The sequence below is a fragment of the Hyalella azteca genome, unplaced genomic scaffold (assembly GCF_000764305.2).
Source record: "Hyalella azteca isolate HAZT.00-mixed unplaced genomic scaffold, Hazt_2.0.2 contig8990, whole genome shotgun sequence".
Taxonomy (NCBI): Eukaryota; Metazoa; Arthropoda; class Malacostraca; order Amphipoda; family Hyalellidae; genus Hyalella; species Hyalella azteca.
Genome location: NW_025939071.1, coordinates 68,403 through 87,723, shown reverse-complemented (window position 1 = coordinate 87,723; position 19,321 = coordinate 68,403). Strand labels below are relative to the sequence as shown.

At 39.3% G+C, this 19,321-nt stretch overlaps 1 protein-coding gene across 3 annotated transcripts in view; it reads right to left on the bottom strand.

Annotated features, from left to right (window-relative positions):
• LOC108673625 (latrophilin Cirl) overlaps positions 1 to 19,321 on the bottom strand; it is a 101,588-nt gene that overhangs the window by 27,037 nt on the left and 55,230 nt on the right. For all 3 annotated transcript variants that reach the window (XM_018161476.2, XM_047881847.1, XM_018161477.2), the window contains exon 2: positions 4,112 to 4,304. In XM_018161476.2, the coding sequence (XP_018016965.1) occupies positions 4,112 to 4,304 (193 nt within the window). The remainder of the gene's footprint in view (positions 1 to 4,111; positions 4,305 to 19,321) is intronic.

The window sequence follows — 19,321 nt, the reverse complement described above, 5'->3', positions numbered from 1 at the left end:
TATTAACGTAGGAATTGAATAGCAATTAAATATTCCATCAAAACAACGTATTAGAAAATTGCACTGAAAGAAACCATGCCAGAGATGGTAAACTATCATGGCAGTGTTAGGAAATACTTAATCAAATGTTCAATGATCGATTGATTGATCGTTGATTAACAACTTACGATACCCAATTTCAATGCAACATTTTAATTTAAATATGTATAATTTGACCGTAGAAGAAAATACGAGTAAGATCATAATTAAAAATTGAAGATATAAATTAAACAAGCATCAATACAACTTAATATCGTATAAGATTAAATAATCGACTTTCCCGGCGAACAGCATTGCGAGATTTTATTCCTCTCTCAACAATAATTTCAGTCTTCACTCGATGTATGAATCACTTGAATAAGCGTGCAAACGGCGCATTATAACAACGCAAGGTTATATGAAACAACTCTTAGTGTGTTAAATTACGTCGCAACAGAATAGAAACCCAGCGATAAAAGTAATAATTAATGCTTTATTCACTCGAGATATTGTGAGGAGACCGAGAAACATTGCAGTATCATCATGTTAGTATCATCATTGCCCCATTCCCCCCATTCCAGCCGCAAGTTACGCCGGGACTTGAAAGTTGCTGAGCGACGAGCTACATGTAGGAAGCACATCGTTATAGACCGAAGCTGCAGCGAGACTACATACACACACTCGCTCCTGCAGGCGCATGCAGTCAGCCAGGTGCGTGTTAAATAAAATAGAAATGCACACTATAAAAGTCGGCCTACACACTCGCACTCGGCGCATGCAGTTAACAAGGGCGAGGTAAATAATAATGAGTTCAATAAACGTGTTACAAATGCAACACGATCAAAGTAGTACATAGTGTGCTCGTATAAATAACATGTGTACATGAACAATTGCACATTGTCCTAGAAAAGATATACGAACACATTAACTCCATTCAAATAAACACCCGCCCGAGTTAATTTGCAAACCACCTAGTGATACATAAAAACTTGTGTAGTATATTAACACACTAAATACCTCGTGTTTAGCGTCTTACACAAACTCTTAGTGAAATAGCATGCATATATACATAAGCATAACCTCATAGTGTCATAACAAATACGTGTACACGCATAACCTTTTGGTGACCTAACAAACACGCGTACATGCATAACTATAGTGGTCTAACAAACACGGGTACACGTATATATAACCTCCTCGTGGTCTAACAAACACGGGTACACGCATAACCTCCTAGTGGCCTAACAAACACGGGTAGGCATAACCCCTTTATGACCTAACAAATACACGAACGCGTGCGTCATCCAAGTAGAACCCACACAAGCTATCAGCTGCTGACACGACTACCCAGCAATCGATCACTTTAAGTGACAGAGCTAAAAATTCGCGTCTCTTTTACTAAAATGGCTGACAAGTTGGAGCATCGGAACTGGCCGAGCTATGAAGACGTCCTCACCCGACCTGAACAAACAGCATCGAGAGGCTTCAGCAAATGACAGCAAAAAATTAGCCCGCATCCTAAGCGGAATGTATTGAAGGTGATGTCGATTGAAGTCGAATTAAAAATTTTCAGTCATACTAGTTGAACGGAACGCAATACGGTTGTTGTAATGCTCAGAAAACAAATGAGGTAGAATTGAACAATACATATAAAATGGGATAAAGTACTTTATTTGCGAGATAAAAAAATTACGCTCCAAGACTTGAGGATGATCTTGTGTTGATTAAATATACTGCGGTTCAAGTCACTAACGAGAATAGATCAAGGGGATTCAACTATGAAAAACTATAACCTAATTATATTGCTACATCAAAATAAGTATATATTGCATGAAAATAAACTAAACTGCATCCTTGAACTTAAATGATTTAACAATTTTGAATTTAGAAGTGCGACGGCTGTAGGTCGCGGCTGAGCTGAGAGCGAGGCCCCTCAAGTGCGACCAGATTATTAACTCTTCGCGGATTTCAGACGTCGTTCCCTCACTCACACATCAGTTACTTTAACACACAAATTCAGACGCATGTATACGTCACAAATTATGAAGTATTTGGATCGTATTTAACTATGACTTATTTGGATATTCGTTATTAAAATACGCAAGCTATAAGCTATAACGTAAAATTTCATTTCGAAAAAAATAAAAAGAGGTCAAAGTATAGCAAAGATGCTTTAGAAATGAAAAGAATGAATAAAGCAGACGAATAAAGCATAAGCGAAAGCGCAGGCGTACTGCGCAGCTCCATTTCCAAGAGATGATTATCACTGAAGCCCTGCTGGGGTCGGAAAAAGCAATTAAACACACGAGCGCGCTTAATTGAGAATCTATTTGAATATGACCGAGTTTCTACGAAACCATCCCTGCCATGAGACCTCATTGCTCCACTACAAAAGTACGAATACGGCGGCTCCTCGTCACAGAAATCGCACTTACAAACACAAATACAGCAATGATTCTAGTACGTAAATCGATTTCCCATCGTCTTTCCGGGCTCACACTCTTACTAATTCCCATTTCATGAATAATTCACGGCAAAAATAATTACATTTCAATTTGGACAGTGAGCAAGTCAGCCACGACGGTGATTCCGTATCGACGAGTACGACACCCCTAACAAGCAAGACGGAATCACGACGAACTTTCACGAATAGCATTTCAAAACGGACTTATTTTTAATAGATTTTCATTTTGCTCATTATGTTGTTACACTAAATGCATTACACATATATGTCACAGAAACGAAACAACCCACATATGATTTTCTAAAGCAAGAAACAAATAAATTAATAATTTTTAAACAAACAAAATTCAGGTGGCAATAGCACTCTTCACATGGCCTTCTCATCTTGCAAGATTTTGTTCAGAGTCAAGTAAGAAGCTTTCTCCACGATAAGGTTGCCATGTCGGCTGCCACCACCGTTCACCGACCCCGTGCATCAAAATGCAACTGCAGCATATGCAGTCCGAACCCTTAGTGGAATAACAAGCTTCGTATACAGCAGGCGTGTGGTGTACCCACAAGCTATTCCAACGTTCAGACCGTCAAGTGAACGCAGGCAGACACTTTATAATAATGCCGTTCCTGACTCGATTGTAAATTGATTTCGAAGCTATAGCATTAAGAAGACGATACACGATCACTGCACCTATACATATAGCTGCTTTAATGCACTCATTGTCCCTTATAATTTATGCCCTTGGGAAGGAGCATTTAATTCAATTTTGGATAAACGCACCACTAATTGCATGTTCATGGCATGTGAAAGATATGCACTAAGCTAGATATATAACTATAGAATATGTAACAATCATAAACATTCACTAAACAGTTTGAGTTTTCAAAACCAGTTTTAGTTGCATTGCAAAACTTTGTCGCAAAATGAAGAATCCAGGTAAACGAATTTTGAAGTTTTGCCCCTAAAAAACTGCTCGAAAGAAAACTAAAGCACAAGAATGATTCAAACCTCTATTTCTAGAGCCGCTTAAGTGCAGGAACAGCAGAGCAATTACTTCGTCATGAATAATTTGCGGCACAAAATAATGAATTTTCATTTAGACACCGAGCAAGGCCGTGATGACAGTGACTGCGTATCGCCCTGTACAACATCTCTATCAAGCATGGCGGAATCACGCCGAACTTTAATACGACTCCCGCACAGCACAAGGGAAAGTTGGAACATACATTGATTTGATAAAGCAGTCATACGAGAGGTTAATGGACAAGTTTCTTCAAGAACTGGATTCATTTTAGGAATACTCTACACGCTGTTACAACGAAGGTTCCAAGAAATTTTAGAATAGGTTATTGTGTGCAATGAGCAAATGCTTGAGAAACTAGTACAAGTTTACTCTCTTCACTTACTTAGAGAGCCCAACTGCGACATAACGAAGCAAGCTTCGCTATAACACAGAGTGAATTTTCTCGCGCCTTTATATTTTTTGCTCGCTAGCAAGCTTATACGTAACGTGACCTTGAATTTCCGTTGAACCAGACGCTACGTCAATCATATCGCAGAGAAAAAAACATTTAATTATAATAATCAAATTGTAATAACAATAATTACGATAATAAGAGAGCGTGATGAACTCACCGGTCTGCGAGAACGCCTTTAGACCGTCTGCTCTGGCAGTTGACGGACCACTCCGTGTTGCCGTGCGTGTTGCAGATCGTGATCGAGAAGCGGCCGTAGTTTGCCCGGATCACGTTGATCACGTGACCGGCCTCGCAAGTGATGCTTAGTGATGCTCCTTCGCAGCCGTACGCCGTTCGGTACGGCTGCCGTTCTGCAAGAAATAAGATAACAAATTCAGAAAATACGCCATTAAACGTACAGAAATCATATGCGATAGATCGCATGTAAAACATATAGGTAATGCCACAGCAGATGCAAGTCTACAAGACTGAGAAAATGTGATGTCTTTGCTTTCAAATTATCTGAAAACGTCGGTTTATAACGAAAAAAATCCTGGCAAAAAAAATATGCCAAAAACAAAAAACAGAAAATTCCTTTTGTTGATTGTAATGGCATAAAATAACACAAAATCTAATTGAATATTTGCAAAAAGACAGACGATCAACCCGAAAATTTGAGAAACCTCAAACTCACATTTTCCGTAAACACGTCGCGTTGCATAGACTACATTCCATAACTTCTGCCTACGAACGAGTCTAAAATATTTGTGAAATATAAATAAATAGTTCATAACTCTAAGACTAATAATAAAAAAAAAACTTGCAATGCCTATGCTAAATTCCCAAGATTCCTGAGGATGATAGGACTCCCCGCTTGCTATCGTCCAGGAAATTGTAACGGACAAAAGGGCTCTCGGAAGGTCCATAATGAGGAAACACACGAACCATCGAGAATAATTCGCAGCAAAGCCACCAACTAAGCAGCGCACAAAACTACAAGAGTGTCTCGTCAAACGCAGCGAGTGGCAAGTCATTACGGAGGAGCTGCATCCGTAGACTTCTTGCACGATATTGCAGGCGCCCAGTAGAAAGATTCATGTCAGTGCCACCGAGATTGCGGTTCTCTGCAAATACGCTACGAGTTTCATCACGCAGTCACCTCGAATGACGGGAAGCTTGATATTAATAAAGTGACATGAGCATACGGACCTGCATTCTGTGTGGCTATAGCTGACATGAATACTCAACTAGTGAAATGTTGCACTGTTAAAGAGGAAAAATTATATCAATATGCGGCCGCTTCATTAACTGTCGCACATAAATATCTTCTGGTTCAAATATTTCAAGCCTTAAATGATATAACGTTGAAAATTAAATGTTATAAGGTTAGAACGAACAACAAAATGTAGGAGGCCAGTTGATTCTAGTCCTGCCTAATGGCAGTAGTCGCACATGCGTAGTTATTATACGAAGAAGAAGCGGTAGAGTAAGTTTTTTTCTGAGTAAAAAAAAGCTTCAGGAAAAGTAAGCGTCAAAAACTAAATATTTTAAATAAGAATTGCGTGTAAAAAGACTTGCGCGGAACTCGCTCGAAATTAAATGCAAAAATACGCGTTTTGTGAAGAAGAAAATAATACCTCGCTTGAATACGCAGTCGATGTTATTTAATAAACTACAAACGTATGAAAATTTTAAACATATTCATTAATAGTGAAATGCTCCACAGTGATTTTGGGGTATATTTTGCAAGGAAATAAATGGCCTTAGAGTCGCACAAGAATCTCAGGATCTTTCCAGCACCTTTACCAACATGGAAGGCAGTGAGCTAGTCTCCCTTCATCACGAAGATGACCAAGCTAACCCATTAATTAAAACTCAAGTTCGTAACCCTACACATCTTAGTCTCGTGCGGTTCGCATCATCATTCAACTAAGCGAAGAGTGAACGTGACATGCCTTAATAGACAAGCCCCCCACAAACGTGTTTCTTTCGTAACGCCTTTACTCGATGATCCAGAATTCTTATCTCTAGTTTCCAGGTATTTCCACACTCTTGCATGCGCGTTCAATTACTCTAAGAGAGTGTCGGCTATTCTCGAGTTAATTCGTTGTTCGATTGCATGATTCTCTTTGTTTGGTCTTACATAGGTTGAGCTGAGCTCTCGCTCCCTCCCACACCGTCTCTACAATTGCCCTTAACTAATCTAACCACTTCTCTAGGCGGGCATCAAAGGCACCGCTTTAGCCCCCCACACCCCCCGCTATACCCTTCTTATTTTCCCCTCACGCCCTTCCTCCAGATCCCTATCCTCGATCGCAAGTACCTTCAGGTCTCCCCCTCCCAGCGTTCATACGAGCTACGTGTGTGCCCGTGCATTCTAGACCTCCCACCTTACCGTTACCGATCAGTCAATTTGGTTTGAAAATCTGGACGTCGCTAGGAGATAAATTCTCTTAATAGTTTAGTGCGATTTGGCAATAATAAAAAAAACATGAACAATATTGATAAGGATCTTAAGAAAAATTGCTCATTTTCACGTGCTATTTTTATCTTTAAATCTAGATCGCAGGCAACTCTTCCAGAATTATATATCAAGAGAATTAGGATTCAGTAGATTCTCGAACATGACCGACGTGCAGATCAAACTGAGCGAATTGCCACTAAAAATTCCTTCTCACGTCTCATTATGAAGGACAAAATGGAGAGTTTCCGGCAGCTAAATCTTCAAATGATTACAACATATTAAAGTTTCAATGACAGTGATTTTCGATGTCTGATTGATCCACTCCAGATTTCACTTCCCACATCCAGCCCCACAAGTTATGTATATTAACTTAATCCCAGAGGGGGCAAATTATTCTAAATATCAACAGAAAAATATCAATTCTGAGTTCTCCAACAGAAATGACGGGCCTCCAATAAAGAAAAAAACGTCTAAAACGGAAAGCATAAGAAATGAAACTGCAAGCCCTGACCACGGTGGTACGACAGCAGACCTCCCCGCTGGTTGGAAATTAAATCTACTGCATAATCTGCCATCTTGTGGGCAAGTGTCCAGGCACATGATTAAGGGTGGTAATATAATTCAAAGGTGCACATGAAATATTTAAAAGAGAAATCTGCGTCATTCTTGCGCGATGCATTAACTCTTCGTACGCAGGCGGTCATGCACGGCATGGGGGCCGCCATTATTGGACCAGACGCGGCCAGCCTTCTGCTCGCAGAAAAGGAATGGGTCATAGTGTCCAAATAGTGACTCACTTTTGTAGTGACTCACTAAATAGTGACTCCAAATAGTGACTCGCTGCATGTTCCACTGATACTTCTTTTGCCGGCCAAAACTGAGTCAGGGTGGCCTTCACAAGGGCAAGAAGTGCATCGCTGTTTGTACAAATTCTCTCAATTTTTCCTAGTGTGATTGCATGTCCGTAGACACGTCGCAGCAAAGGCCGATTATCATTATTATAATTATTATCATTATAGTTGCGAATTCAAGCGTCATTTGTTCTCTTACTTTTCTTCAATGAATTGCCCTATTTTCTGGCCAGTATTGCATATTGGCATAATAAGTCATCAAATTTCTAATCACATTGATTATGATGAACATGACAACAGGCTTTAAAAATTGGTTGTCAAGCTCACATTTCATTGATAGCTACCCGGCTTATTGGCTCAGCGTGCCAATAAATATATAGGAAAATATTAAACTCGTGGGTAAGGTTTATTCTATTGAAAATTTTAGCCTCAACACCCAGAATAATGGCCAGTAAATAATAGTTATAGAAGCGATTACCCGGGCAAGCGGAAGGTACATTAGCATGGGGCAATCTTGGGATCGTGAAAGCATTGCATGAATGTGAACAAAAAATAAGACATCGATTTCCAAGACTCGGTAATTATATTATTACAAGCATACGATAGAAAAAACAAGTTCTTGTGTTAATGTGGTCTCATGTTAAATGATCAATTTTGTATAGAATTTAGAGAAGCACGCTGGCGTAGCGCGACTCAGGTGACTATATTATTTATATAGAATTGCTGCATGCCTCAATGTATGTAATTTCGTAATAACATTTCTACATTGTATTGAGCGGAGATTTCCTGGGTGATACTAAGCACTTGATGCATGCATAGAGAAAATTTCTGCTGATGCTTCCAAGCTGCGATGCAATTTAGAAATCGCATGTTTAGGCGCCCAAATTATACGCAATTCATATCTAGAATGGCAAGACATGAAAAATTACGAAAGTGTGTCACCAAATGCAGGCAAAAACGTGGTGAAAGTGAGGAGCAAGATTGGTGCGAGAGCTGAATATGATCTTTGAATAATTCTTCTTCAATTTGTAGTATTTTTGTTAAGTGTGACAGCTTGTATAAAAAAGTCGTGTCGCGCAAGACTACAATTTAAAATAGTGGTTGAAGGCTGTTGTTTTGATGGCCTCACATGTTTACGTGACAAGTATGTTGTAAGCAAATAAAAAAATATACTCAAATAAAATCAACAAGAAATGCTTGACACAACCTTGACGTTTTAGATTATCGAACACAACTTGAACCAACACAAAACATAAGTTGAACAAATCTTAGGTTCACCGAGAGAATCATAAGTGGTCATCTATAGAGAAAACTCGCTGTTATTAACGACAAAAATTATGTAGTAATTAAGCAATGGATTACTCTTCAAAGGTAGCGTCATGGGTGCTTCCAAATGAAAGTATTTCAAATTTGAACTATTGAGAATTTAAAATTTAGAGCAAGTATTAACCTTTCAGTTGAATACAATTTTTAAAGGACACTTCTTGGAATCATTCCCAATACACCATAAATGTGGATTAAATATCAAGAACAATTGCAGGGCAATGCAGGCATTCTCTCTTGAAATTAAAGCTCAGTTTCGATACTAGCGCTACGATCACTGTTGAATTTTTATAAGTTTCAATTAACGGAATCAAAGGAAGCAATCAAAAAGTGCAGGAACATCCTTTGGTAAAATTGAGCGGCAACTTAAAAACTTGGCAATGTTAATTGCCCTGCAATTTCAAAGCTTCCAACGATGACCATTCAATTAAAGCAAGCCCTAGTTTTGCATAGGCATTTGTGGCGGGTTTTTTCTCCGAAATTTCCATTGGGGGCAGAAGCTGTGGCGGCGGTCAGAGAACAATCGTTGTTACTCGAGACTTTTATTCCAACGCACACGGAACGAACATGACTGCAGTACAGCACTTCATCATAAGAAATTCATGAAAATGGTAATATCCAAAAAACCCTGAGATTTCTCAACATTTAGTTTTGTGGACCTCAAAGAAACTGAGAAATTTTGAGTGAAAACAAGCACATGCAAAAAGGGTTTGATGAAAAAAAAGTTCCAACGGTAAATTTGGGTTAATAAAAATTAGCAGGATTAAAGATTTATAACTCGGACAACATCGATTTCCATTTATAATGTAAACTAACAAGCCTGATCATAAAAAATAAAAAAAATTCGATTGAAAATTACTTTACGAACAAATTCCCAAAACATTTTGACTACTTATCTTCAAACTCGTGATAATCGATTTAATCAATCTTGACAGTTCAGTTACCGAAGTTTCTAACCAATAAAAAAAATCATTGTTCACCGTAGAATTAAGCAGAAAATTTGGAATACTGGATGTAAATTAGTAGAGAATGGTAGTCGGCAACATGCACAGTTCATTATCAAACAAATGCGATAAAACTTTCAAAATTTCTCAGACGGAGAAACTGGCATTCCTGGCATATTTGCTAGAGCGCGCGGCGGGCTGGCGGCGAGATCCTGCGAGTGGCGAGAGCAAGAACAGTGCAATGCACGATAATAAATTAAGATTACGTCAGCATTAAAATTCTTGAGCCTTTTTAGGCAGCACCTGGCAGACGAGTTCCCTAATGCAATATGAGATGGATGGACCAGAATCCGGAGCTGCGTAGATGTTTAATTGATAAGACGACAACGTTCAAACATAAGAAAATGAAGTAAAGATAATGACCAATTGCAACGACACGTCGAGTTCTGAGGGAGCCGCGTGAACGAAGTGTCCATTAGTGGAAACTCTCAACGCTCCTGCGTCCACAGGCCGTTAACGTCTGAATGAGGGACACACTCAAATTTTTACAGTGCCATTGACGAAGGCAGTCAACTAACAATTTAAACAGGAACAACATTAGGTGCAATAGATCGACAGCATCGATCATTATCAGTTATCAGGACAGGGGACCAACTTCATTCATTCGCAGGAGAATAATCCGTCTTCAAATTATACGGATTTCACATCTGAGAGTTATTCACAAAATTCCACATTGAGACCAATGTCGAAGATACTTTCACTAATATTAAACCAATCCAATCCAAATTACATCACGTGAACCAAATTTCTGTCAGCAGGAAATTAAGATACCTGAAGTTCCGTATTGGACCATTTTAAGTCAACACACGATATAACCAAATAACAAGTTCCTACCGTACCCATTGAACGAAGAGGTTCGTAATAAAGTCTGTTCCATGACCGATAATTATCGGATGTTGAAAATGCAAAACACACGTAATTAGATTAGAGCTTTTAGCTAACTTTCACAGCGGTGTAGAAGTTACAAGAAAAAATCCTGTGTTAGACCTTAAACTGGATCACGCTTTTCACTGATCAGAGCTCATCCAAAACTTTCCTGAGGTCATCAATGGATAAAAAACACAGAAAACTGTTCTCAACAAGCACGAACTTCGGAAGATTACTTCCTTCCGCAAACAAAAGGGAAATGCACAACCTGAGTATTGAAGAACTATCAAGGCTTGCTGTACAAACTAGCAAAGTTCCTGGTGGGCATAACTGAAAGGTTTCTAGCTTAAAAATGCTCTTTTCTATAATGCAAAAAACCTTTAATGTATTATAACAAAATGAGGAATAGCGAGAATCTCTAGGATGCTTAAACGCTGCAATCCAATTCAGGTATTCTCAATCATCACGATTAGATGGATGAGTTTATTGAAAACTCACACAATAAATTCTCTGGTAGCTAATTAAGTTCTAATCAAGTGCCTTCATTAACCAAGTTTACCAAAAGCACTCTAGCTCTGCGGCAAATTCCAAAGTTTTCAGATGAAGTCTAAATTTTTCGGAAATAAATTTAAGCAAAAAAGTAGAACACGTTTTAAAGTGATAAAATATTTTTTTAGTGTGTCCATAGTCCATACATACCTTAGGACATTCGAAAAATTGAATGCAATGCTTACGGCGATAAAATGTTAGAAAACAAAACACTTAAACCTAACTCAATTCGATAGACGGTGGACCGGCAGAGGAGAAACTCGAAGACGCCGGGACAATTAAAACGGCAAAAAAATAAACATACCCGATGCGAGCTTCATGCGCAGGATCTCATGTCGGCCATCAATCTCAATCTTTTGACACGGGATTGCTACGCGGTCAGCAACCCCTAACAATCTCGAGCACAGCATTAATGTTTTCAGTCATGTAGCCGCACACTCACCTGACTTCTCCATTACAATAGAAAAACTCCATTATTGCATAGCAGAAAAACAGGATGAAAATTAACACTAATAAGCAGAATTAAAAATCAATTCGAATAAATATTTTATGCTTGAAGGCGAGTGGTAATGATCGGTGAAGAGTATAGAGTGATAATGATCGGGGGTACAGCAGAGTGATCATGATTAGGGAAGAGCAGAGTGATAATGATTAGTGAATATCAGAGCGAAAATGATCGGCGAGGAGCAGAATGAACATGATAGTGATCGGTTCAGAGTGATAGTGATCGCCGTGGAGCTGTGCGGGAAGAGTCGACGAATGAGCTCCGTACATCAGTTGGAATTAACACGCCTGTAAGGGACCAAGACGGTGCAAATAATCAAGTGCCACTACCGCGATAGCATTTTGGAACATTTACCAGAATTTTATAACAAAATTTTATTTAATTTAGGTAAGGAAAACATAATTCACCGTCTCTTCATCTTTGAAGAGAGTTCAATTAAAGCGAATTGCACATTAATTAGGCATGCATCGGTAAGGAACCGTTGCAACAAAATTCGATCCCCAACGAATTAAGAAACTAGTTATGCGGAAGAGGTGAGTTAAATGAATCTTTTAATTTCACACGAGGGTGTTCGATGCAGAGAAAATTGCTTGGCTCAGATCCACCTTAACGTGGAATCGAGTTCGGTGACTAGGATTCTTATCTCGCAGATCAGGACGCAGTTAGAACGTCAATTTTTAGCAGCAAGCGATCGTAAAGCCCTAGAATAACTGCCGATGTTCCATGAAACTTTACATTTAAATGACGTCCCATACGCGAGCTGAAATAATCAAAGCATAATGACCGCGCCGCGCACAAGACACAACGAGCCAATATTTCGACCACAAAGAATATATAATTCTCATTACTGAGCACAAGAAAATCGTAACCTCAACCCTGCGATCATGGCAGGCCAACACCAGTGAGAAAATTTCTATTGAGATGAATAAATTCATGAATAACTGATCGTAATATTAGGCTTGGGCGAAAGGCAGGAGTAAGTCGCCATCATTTGAGATGGTAATGACCGTCTTGCACGTTGGTCCCGAGAACACAAGTTTCTACCTTGGAGCTCGACAACGACCTGTATGGCCCCTGATTCAGCTCATTCGCATTCTACCAGATGGCTTCAATCATTGTCCTGAACAAGTCAACACAGGCATTGTTCTGCAACAAGAGATAAAATTGGAGGCGCTAGAAATATAGCTGAAATCAATGACGTACTAAACCTAGTATTTCCTATGAGGATAAATTATGAATTATATAATAAATTATAATATAATATAATTAGAATATAATAAATTATAATAAATTATAAATTATTTATTACATAAACATAATCAGACGTGATGTTTTCTCCCTGGCCTGTAAACTTAAGCATCGTGTTCAATTAAACGAATAGGAAAAAAATAAGCATTTTTCGAACAATACTCGTACGATGAGGGCTAAATTTATTCGCGATTGTCGGTGCAACCCACATGCAAGAACCACTCGTCATAGAAGTAACTTAGCCATCGAGTGGATACAAAAAATACTTGTACAACAGTATTATCACTAATTTATTAAAAGATTTATTAAACTTCGTTCATTAAATTCTAGCTGTTTTTCAGATCACGCATAGTTCTCTGCGTTTCGGGGAATTCATTTGATCGGACGAACTAATTTATAATCTTGCTACAATTGAATATTACTAGTCTCAGAACACGGTAGGCTCACATGCATGCTGCGCAGAAACAACATCTACTCTATGCGCGCAGAAACAACAGCATGCGCTCGATGCGTGCAGAAACCAAAACATGCGCTTGATGCGTGCAGAAACATGCGCCTCTAGCAGGAGCGCGACCGGCACGCGCACGCGCAGTTCAGGGAGTCACAGCACGACAGCAGTTGCTTTGAATGCTGTTATAAAACGCTCTAATTTAGCTCATCGTTCATATTTACAATTCGGTGCTGGTGGGACTAGTGACAAAAATCATAAATGACAAATTAAAATCAATAATAAATAATTTCAAGAAAAGTACCTGTAATCCATTATATTGGTGAAGAAATTCAGTATGCATAACAAAGGCCAATAGAGCGCGATTGTAATTTCAAGCTATCAGCTAGGGATTCTATGCAAAATATATAGGCTTCTCTTGTGCCTCATTCACATAAACATAAAAAAATTTCCCGGAACTATACTTATATACCAATTTCTGTGGCGCAATCGTACATCTGCGGACGCATTTCTGGGAAAAGTTAAGTAATTTAGTACTGAGATCCGTGAAGCCCAAATAAAAGGATCTGCTTCGGATAAAGTTGCGCAGGCTCGTTGTTGCTGCGTCTGGTATATCGCTCGTTGAGGAAATCAAAGCTTGTATCACAGCCCTCTCACATCGGAGCTTCTCAACGCGGAACAAGAAAATACGGCGAAGGCTCCCTTGCAGTAAAGAAAGGAAGGAAGTCAATGGACCGCACTGTGATTCGATCAAAAGTAGAGCTCCTCGAAGAACAAATAGAAATTTTCGGCGGCAGCGGCGATTGGAGTTCCAAGACGACCGGCGATTGTTCCGAATTTGCTGGGTGCCGATAGGTGTTTCAAGAAGCTTCGTGATTCTTTGCCGGTTCCTTGGAATCAACCAAGGGGAACTGAATGCCCCACGCAGGGCTGATTGCTTCGAACAGCCATCGCAGCAGCAGCTGCATCAAGCAGCTAATGGGGTGAAGACCCACCCATTGCATTTCAGTTCCCGAACGTAGGAAACGACACAAAAATAACATATCTCAGAAAATCTACTACTGTAAATTTTAATTCTAAAAATATTCAAAGGTCCACTTGAACGAATGGACTGCAATTCATATACATTTAAAGATCAATCCAGTCGGTATGACTTTCAGTTTCATAATATGTAACAAATTGCGTACTCAACGCTCACCACAACCGTATAAATAGCAATATTTTAATCATTGAAGTTATTAGTGCATAATCAAGGGAGAGAATGGCGGGATGTAATACTTCTCACAACTCCATCACTACCTTCGATCGCAACCTCGTCTAACAGAAATGAGCTCTTGCTCACAGTTCACTGGACATAAAATAAAGTGAGACATCAGCTGATTCACAGGATTCTAACGTACGCATAAAAACTACCATGAATGAAAAGTTATAAAACATAAATAAATAAAAAAGCAGTGTAAGTAGAGTGCTAAAAAAACTGCATAACAATTCAAGACCACAGTTTTCGCTGTATGTTATCAACTGTTTTATCTAGCTCAAAAAATGTATGTTGTTTAATTCAGTCGTAAGAAAATTAGAAAATATCACTGAATAAAATTCCCGATTCTCCTAAGCAAATGTGTAACTAAAGTAGAAAGATCGACGGAATGCGTGGCAAAACCGTGCTCAACCACAATCTGACATAACACCAAACTCCTTCTCCAAGACATTTGGTTTCCAGAACTTCTGTGAAATTTCTGTCTCCACGGAACTCGGACAATCGCAGGGGAATAAACTGGGAGCCCGTACACAGCGGCAACAATATGAGACAAAGAACAAAGACTTTTCATAGCGGCAAAACAACGCCTTCACTGTTGTTTGGCGGCGCACTATTCCCTCGGAAGCTCTAAATTTCAAGGCCTCTCCAGCCCGTCGCCGCCACTCGAGTGAGAGCAAGCAGCGAGATAAAAAAAATACGTAAACCGCATCAACCGCTACGTAAACACCATCGAATTATACTTATTAGCTAATACATTTATCTATGAGCAATAAAGCAAGGTATTCAATGATTATTTGAAGTAGGAGGCATTGGCAAGATATGCAGATGATACAGGGTCGAGAAAATATTGACTTTCTTAACAAAAAAATGATTCGTATGTTAAGATAGAAATGAGATGTATGGCAGCCGTATATACTCGCCCTAGAAACGCAAACAGAATTAAAAACGGCTAATATCCCGGCTAAAGCTTTGATGTAGACGCAAGAAAGCTCTGCTATTACAAATCTATGCGCAAATAGCCACTGCAAACAACAACTCGTTTGAGAAGAAATTTTTCCGAGCGAATGGTTGTCTTTGTTGTCTTTGATGAAAAGGTCGGCAAGTTCAGCAGCACGAGTCGGAAAGACTAAGCTTTAATTGATCTCCAGGGACGAGGCATCTACTTCAAAGCCTCGTCCAGATCCTAGTATAAGCGAGGGTCACAAGCGCACGTCCAAGAAGGAATCTCGACCGAGGTAACCTAAGTAATGAGGACCCTCAGTGCACTTGAAGTAAGGCTCGAAACTCGTGACGACGCCAGTGCCGACTAAATAAATATTACGATAAAACACACAAACGATCACACAAGGTTAATTTAATAACGGCATTCTTGAAACCTTAAAACATTAACAACCCTTTCGTAGGTTGAAGGGATTTCTCGATTTTGAACAGAGTTTCCAAGCCCAACTGGAAATAAATTTCGCCCGGAAGTCAAACAGTAAAGATAGCAACTACAAGATTAATGTTTCTAAGGAAGGGACGGAGGGGGCTTGTAGCGTAGAGCGACGTTCACAGGGCGGAAAAGCGGTCATAACGATAACGAAGAACATATTAGCTGCAAAGTAGGTTAGAATTAAAAGTAATAATCGATATAACAGGTAATTCATTAAAATAAATTACAAGTTGTGGTTAAAAATAGAATTTTATCGAAACCTAAAGTAATTTACAGTCGAGACTGTAAGGACCCTGAGTATGTCTCAAAATTGAGCGCGCATACGAGGGAAAGCTCTCAGACGCCCTCAAAATAAAGCGCGAGGCACCTAATCTGGGAGCCGAGGGTCAGACAATGACTAATAACCTCTCGCAGGCACAATCATTACCAGTATCGACCGTGAGACAGCGCCGCACGGTACATGCAGCGCACCTCTTACCGAGGCGTGCACCTGAGGAGCAAAGCTGGACAGCGAAGTGCAGGTTTTCATTATTCAATTTTAAAAACTAAGTTCAATATCTTCATTCAAAGGCTTTTCAGATTGAATTTATAATTCTATTGAGGTGAAGATATTTAAATTCTGTGATGCTGTTAAGTATTGTTAGGAATAAACTATCTGAAACATCATGCCTACTATACAAAAGTAGCACAGAGATGTTCGAAGACACACCGTGTACTAATATCCAGAGAACTTCCAATAATTTTGCTACTCTTCCCTACGTACCATATAATTCAGCTTGGACGAATTACGCAAGTGAGCATTGATACAATTGAACGTAAAAATTGAACGTTTGATATAACATTTCACATAAATCCGAATCGAAATTCTCTCCGATATTTTCTTCAAATCACCTAAATTACGGACTCATTAGGTGGTGGCATTATGGAAATGGGCCAGCACAGTTTTTCTCTCAACAAGGGCAAGACAAAATAGTGTGAAGCAATGCAATGAATGAAGTGCTATGAGGTCGCTGCTGCTCATCCTATCAATCGTTGTCTTCCTGCAAGGTCTTGACACTGCTGCTGGGTGCAGGTAATCCTGCAGTGAGGTCGATGGGCGTAATCTTCGGTACCATGAAATGACGCCCAGCTTTACCATGCTAGTTAAAATGGCGTAAGTAGGTAATAAGTATCATCACTGTCTTGCTATTAATTGTAATGTAACACTGAGGCGAGAGATGGAAAAAAGTCACATGCAGCGGAATCGCTTTCAGCTGTAGTCACCTTAATGCTAATTCAGCTGAATCACGTACAGCTGACAGCAAAAGTAAACTAACTTTACACATTAACCGCTGAAATTACCAAAATAGTTGATTCTCCCCATTCTCCATGCATTCCAGACTCTGCTGTATCGCTTATAACTGAAGTCCTCTGAATCACAACCATGCTAGATCGCGATCATAATTGTTAATAGGAAATTTTCCTGAAAATGCAGCAGATCGAAACAAATTAATTATCACGACATTAATAAATAATAATCAGGTTGTGAGACTTTGCAGCGACATTACTTTAAATTGTCGAAGAAATACGAGACTAAAATGAGGAAACCAAAATCGGCATAAATCTTCGATTCGTAAATACTGCAATTTGGAAGGCAGAGGATAAGAATGAATTACAGACGAAAGCTCTTTCTTCTCCCGATGAAGATTCATTGCTCAATATCACAAAATTCAAGTCCAAAAGAAAAGTACGTTCGAGTCGTGAGAGATCGGCTGAGGAGCCTCGAAGCTTGAGCTGTGAATCCTCTTCGATCCTCTCATCAATCTGGAAAAAAATCTGCGAAAGCAAAATAAGAATATTAAATCCTAAGGATTAAGAAAAAAGCGACGGTATTTTGCAAGCAGATTTCAGCTGATGGGATCAGAAGGATTGAAACGCGCGCTTGACGGCACAATTTGCTCGCAGCATAACGAGAATTGGCATCATGATGGAGATGGTGCTACGGAGCTGCGAGCTTGGAATACAGGAAGGATGTTCACTCCGAAGGGAGAATATTCAAATGGTATCAGCACAAGGAATCAGCGAGGCTGGAATTTAATGAGCACACCGCGAGATCCAAGGCAATTTGAGCTCGCTGCTCACGGCATATCATGGATTTCAATTGAATTATGCACCAAGCCTTCATGATGTCCGCTCCCTAGTAAGCTTGGCTAGACAAGGACTGCAGGACTTGCTACCTGACGCTGGCCCCATGCACTAGATCATTTAATAGCACAGGTCTGACCAAGTATGTCATCTGTCTTAGTATTTGTCGCACAAAAAATTTGCTTAAAACAAAGTAGCTAATTCAGATATGCAGTCAGTGGACAGACGAGACAGTGGAAAATAGTCTAATAATATTTGGACTCGTCTAAAATTGAGTAGTAACGCAATAAATTTGGTCACGATTTCGTAACCTGTCCGACTCGTGTTGACATATTTCCCTAATGCGATTTAAAAACCGAATGCAGAGAATTTTATCACAAAGCAGTAAATATATAGCAAAAATTTCAGCATGCTTGAGATCCTGCGAACGATTTTCACGCGGACAGGCCTCGCTTCTCACAACCCCACCAACAAACGATATGCATTTAACGAAGTCCGATAATTTACTGTCACCGCTTGACCGTGCCTCTATTTGTTGCCTTTCAGATACTGATGCTGCTAAAATTTAAATACGAAATAAATAAAAATCTACTGTTACACGACTCAATGTTTAGTAAACAAAAGTAATACGACTATATAGGTTGACAGTAATAAGATTACAATACAACCCATACTATATGACCTCAGAACGCTTCCTTCGTTCCTTTGATGACACGATAGGAAAAAATGTTCATGACCGTCCAGACAAACTTATGCGTTTATTGAATATTTAAGCATGAAATGCTCATATTCGATACACAAACACATCGACGCCTCACGGCTGCCCTCACAAACGAATTTTTTAAAGGAAAAGTTCAACAAAGAGTTTCCATATTCGAGAAGCAAACTCAAACAGTTTGCACTTGCTTAATACTTAAAATCCATGTCATTAATCATGAGATTGCTGTCACCAAATTATTTATTCTTAGTATCAAAATTGCCGCAGTCGCAAGGACGTAAAAATAAATTGGGAGTGAAACGATAAGGCTTGAATGCGAAAAAAATTGAACTCCATTCATGAGCGGCACCGAGCGGCAAACCCCTGCATTTAAATTCAAACAGAATTATAATTTCAAATAAAATCTTTAGACAAATGACCGTCGCTGTACCAACTTACGTACAAATAAAGATTAGTGTCGTCATATAGACAAGAGCTTGTTGGTTGATAAAATTAAGTTGACTGATCGCTGTGATAGCCGAAATATTGTAAAGAATTATAATAATAGTTGACATGTGATTTAATCATTCAATTTAGCACAACTGCATTTAATCTCAT